Source organism: Chiloscyllium plagiosum, unplaced genomic scaffold (assembly GCF_004010195.1).
Source record: "Chiloscyllium plagiosum isolate BGI_BamShark_2017 unplaced genomic scaffold, ASM401019v2 scaf_19592, whole genome shotgun sequence".
Lineage (NCBI taxonomy): Eukaryota > Metazoa > Chordata > Chondrichthyes > Orectolobiformes > Hemiscylliidae > Chiloscyllium > Chiloscyllium plagiosum.
Window position 1 is genome coordinate 1 of NW_025197355.1, and position 5,096 is coordinate 5,096.

A 5,096-nucleotide genomic window follows, 5' to 3' on the forward strand; every position below is an offset into this window, starting at 1 on the left:
CAGTATGATACAGGTCTGACAGAGAGGGTGTAATGTAATCTCTCAGTATGATACATGTCCGACAGAGAGGGTGTAATGTAATCTCTCAGTATAATACAGGTCTGATAGAGAGGGTGCAATGTAATATCTCAGTATAATACATGTCTGATGGAGAGGGTGGAATGTAATCTCTCAGCCTGATACATGTCTGACAGAGATGGTGTAATGTAATCTCTCAGTATAATACAGGTCTGGCAGTGAGGGTGTACTGTCATATCTCATTATGGAACAGGTCTGACAGTGAGGGTGTAATGTAATGACTCTGTTTAATACAGGTCTGACAGAGAGGGTGTAATGTAATCTCTCAGCCTGATACAGGTCTGACAGAGATGGTGTAATGTAATCTCTTAGTGTGGAACAGGTCTGACAATGAGGGTGTAATGTAATCACTCTGTATAATACAGGTCTGACAATGAGGGTGTAATGTAATCTCTCAGTATAATACAGGTCTGACAGAGAGGGTGTAATGTAATCTCTCTGTATGATCCTGGTTTTTCAGCCTGTTCTCACTCCCTGACTTACTTGGATCTTACTGCCATTTGAAACCACGTGTCACTCTATGTCTTCTCTCGGTGTTTTCTTTCTCCAGATCATGCCAGACAGTTATGTTGATGCCTGTTTATTTGCATTCTGTGCCCACTCTGGGAGTGATGAGGACCGAACTCGTATGATTTGTGAAACATTCACCAGTTACTCCCGGGAATGTGGAGAACAACACATCTTCATCGAGTGGAGGACTCCCGATTTCTGTGGTGAGTAATGTCTCTCACTCAGTCAACATTTTTACTCATGGGACGGATATGGGTGTCACTGTCTGGGCCTAGTATTTACTGCCCGTCCCTAGTTGCCCCTTGAGAAGGTGGGGGTGAGCTGCCTTCCTGAACCGCTGCAGTCCATGTGCTGTAGGTAGACCCACAATGTCCCTTAGGGAGGGAATTCCCGGATTCTGACCCAGTCAATTTGGAGACACATGTTGGGACTGTGTGAACAGTGAGTGTGTGGGATCATGCGGAGTGAACTGAAACCGCCGAATATGTGAGTACCGAAACAGCGGGCTGTGCGGGATGTGTCAATTTACAGAATACCAGTGGGTATGTTGACAGCAGGGGCTAGTTTCCTGTGTACCAATGGATGACTCATTATCCCCTGTAGATGATGCTATTATTGAGAGTGGAGTTTTGTCGCGAGTGTTGGTTTGTGTGGGATTGGAGATTATGATGCCATGCTCTGTTTGTATCAGGGAAGACTTGCAGTAATGAAATGATTTACTCAGACTGTGTCTCCACCTGTCCTGCTACCTGTGAGACTGTGGGTAACCCTAGTGAAGGTTACTGTCGAGAGGAATGTGCCAGTGGCTGTGAGTGCCCACAGGGTTACTACCTGGAGATGGGGCGATGTGTCAAAGCTGAGGATTGTCCCTGTTTCCATCATGGACAGAAGTATCGCCCTGGGCAGACTATCCGACAGAGATGTAATGACTGGTGAGTGAAATGTTTCTCTATCTGCTCACTGATGTGGGTATTGCTGGCTGGGCCAACATTTATTACCCATCCCTAATTGCCCAGAGGGCAGTTCAGTGTCACTCCCATTGCTGTGGGTCTGGAATCACATGTAGGCCAGACGTGGTAACAAGATTAGTGAGAATGGTGGTTTTTCTGACAATTGACAAAGTGTACATGTTCCCCTGCAGGGCCAGATGTTTGATTCCATGTTTTGACAACTGATTTCTCATTCAGGGATTTTGCTGCCCCATTTCATTCAGGATCTGATGGTGTGTGCTCACCCCAGACTGTTCACCACTGACTGTATCTCAGCATCAAACACCTCCCATTACCATCAGTCTCAGTGCTCCATTCACACAAATCAAATCCCGACTCTCCCCCTCACTCCCTGTAACCTACCTACCTAAATCCTCATCTCCCCCTCACTCCCTGTGACCTATCCAGCCTGACCTGAATTGCAATATGACACAGCTCAGATGTTACAAACACTGTGGTGAGTATCTCACCTCCTGACTCCCCAAAGCATGTCCACCAATGCATCACAGCGACTGCTCTGCCCAGGACTGTAGAAACTACAGGAAGTTGTGAACTTAGCCAAGTCCATCACAGAAGCCAAGCTCCCATCCATGGATTCCATTTACATTTCGTGTTGCCATGGAAAGGTGGCCAACATCATCAGAGACCCTTCCCACCTCTCTCCTGGCTAGCAGAAGATACAGAAGGTTCAACTAACACACCACAGGTTCAAGAACAGCTTCTTCCCTTGATCTGGAGAGGCCGGTGTTGGACTGGGGTGTACAAAATTAAAAATCACACAACACCAGGTTATAGTCCAACAGGTTTAATCGGAAGCAGTAGCTTTTGCAGTGCCGGTCTTCATCAGACGGTTGTGGAGTATAAGGTTGTAGGACACAGACCTTTTGGCAAATGTTTACAGTGTGATGTAACTGAAACTATACATTGTAAAATACCTTGATTGTTTGTTGAGTCTCTCATCTGTTAGAATAACCGTGATAGTTTCATTTCTTTCATATGCAAATCACAAAACCTTTTTAAAAAATTACATTCTCAGGTTTGTCCAACACTACTCTAATCTAGGCTCTGATCTCCAGTATCTGCAGTCCTCACTTTCGCCTTTAACAATTGGTGTCAGCCCAGATTATGTGTTGAAGGTGTTAGCCCCCTGTGTTCCCTGTCTGTGCCATAAAGTTAGGCTGATTCTAATCTAAAAATGAATTCACAGAGTCTTACACGGATTCATGCAGTTTCTGAGCAAAGTACAATGTAACTTGTCAATGTGAGTACTGAGTCACAATTAAGTAGAATGGATGGCTTTGAGGTATGTAGAGAAGAGGTGACAAACATTTGTGTGTGTGTGTGTGGTTGGGAGGGTGGGGTTGTGGGAGTATGTGAGAGAGAGTGTATATATGTGTGTGTAAAGGGGTCTAAGTCTGTGAGAAGGTGGATGTGTGAGTGTGGGAGTGTGCATGTCTGCAGGAGTATGTGTGGGTGGCAGCAGTGAAAAGTGGCTGAGCAGAGGCTGATAGCTAAGTTCGGTACCCACAGGGGAGGGCCTCAACCGGGATCTTGAGTTCATGTCACACTACATGTGACCACCATTGCACTGCACACACACGGACACTCCTACACACACACACACACACACACACACACACACACATATATATATATATACACTCACAGACACCCACAACCCCCCCACTCCAGACACACACATGCACACATACACATATATGTTTGTGGGGTGAATTTGTACTTGCAGAATTACATTGTACTTTGTTTTAAAACTACATGAATCTATGAAAGACTCTGTTAATTCATTTTTTAGATTAGAATCAGTCTAAACATTATGGCACAGACAACAGCACACAGGGGGCTAATACCTTCAACACATCATCTGCGCTGACACCAATTGCTACAGTTAACCTGAGAATGTAACTTTTAAAAATGTTTTGTGATTTACACACTGTAAACTTTTGCTATAAATTCCATGCCTTACAATTGTGTACTCCACAACCACCTGATGAAGGAGTGTCGCTCCGAAAGCTAGTGCTTCCAATTAAACCTGTTCGACTATAACCTGATGTTGTGTGATTTTTAGCTTCTTCCCTTCCATTATCAAATTGCTGAATAGACTTCTCTAACTTCAAATAATATTGATCTTGCTTTGTGCATGTCCTTGTATGCCTTGCTGTGTCTAAGCTCCCTATGATCTGTCTGTCCTTGTTTGTTATAATCTGCTTGTACTACTCATAAAACAAAACATTTCACTGCAATAAATCAAATCGAATCAAATCAAGGCACAGGTCAGGAGTGTGGTGGAATTCTCCCCACTTCCCTGGATGAGTGCAGCCTCAACAAAACTCAAGTAGCTTGACACCATCCAGGAAAAAGCAGCCGCTTGATTGGAATCACATCCACAAGCACCCCCTCCCTCCCTCACTGAAGCTCAGTAGCAGCAGGGTGTACTAAGATGGATTGTAAAAATTCACCAAAAATCCTTACACAGCATCTTCCAAACCCACAACCACTTCCATCGACAAGGACAAGGCCAGCAGGTACATGGGAACATCACAATTACTTGGTGTTAGTGTCTTTTTTTGTGAGGGTACAGCTCAGTAAGGATGTTAATTCCTGCTTCGGTTTTTATATAGTGTCTGTCAGCGAGGTCATTGGGAGTGTACGCAGAATAAATGTGCTGCTGAGTGTGACGTGATCGGGAGCCAGCACTACATCACATTTGATCACAAACGCTACTCATTCCATGGCAACTGTGAATACACACTCGTGGAGGTAAGGCTGGGATTGCACTGTGAATGACAAAGAAACAGGGTCTGAGCATGTAGGACAGAGCATCCATTCATCAGTGAGAACATGTACACTGGAACACTGTCTCCCAGTGAGAAACTGTACACCGGAACACTGTCTCCCAGTGAGACACTGTACACCGGAACACTGTCTCCCAGTGAGAAACTGTACACTGGAACACTGTCTCGCAGTGAGAAACTGTACACTGGAACACTGTCTCCCAGTGAGAACATGTACACTGGAGCACTGTCTCCCAGTGAGAAACTGTATACTGGAACACTGTCTCCCAGTGAGAAACTGTACACTGGAAAAATGTCTCCCAATGAGAAACTGTACACCGGAACACTGTCTCCCAGTGAGATACTGTACACCGGAACACTGTCTCCCAGTGAGAAACTGTACACTGGAGCACTGTCTCCCAGTGAGAAACTGTACACTGGAACACTATTTCCCAGTGAGAAACTGTACACTGGAACACTGTCTCACAGTGAGAAACTGTACACTGGAGCACTGTCTCTCAGTGAGAAACTGTACACTGGAACACTGTCTCCTAGTGAGAAACATTACACTGGAACACTGTCTCACAGTGAGAAACTGTACACTGGAGCACTGTCTCTCAGTGAGAAACTGTACACTAGAACACTGTCTCCCAGTGAGAAACTGTACACTGGAGCACTGGCTCCCAGTGAGAAGCTGTACACTGGAGCACTGTCTCTCAATGAGAAA

At 45.1% G+C, this 5,096-nt stretch overlaps 1 protein-coding gene across 1 annotated transcript; it reads left to right on the plus strand.

Annotated features, from left to right (window-relative positions):
• Positions 1-628: 628 nt before the first annotated feature.
• On the plus strand, positions 629-4,355 carry LOC122545931 (SCO-spondin-like; the record flags this gene model as incomplete). Its single annotated transcript, XM_043684797.1, has 3 exons — positions 629-791; positions 1,280-1,520; positions 4,217-4,355. Coding segments are annotated over 3 exons (543 nt in total), but the record flags the coding sequence as incomplete, so codon positions are not given.
• Between the last annotated feature and the right edge of the window lie 741 nt (positions 4,356-5,096).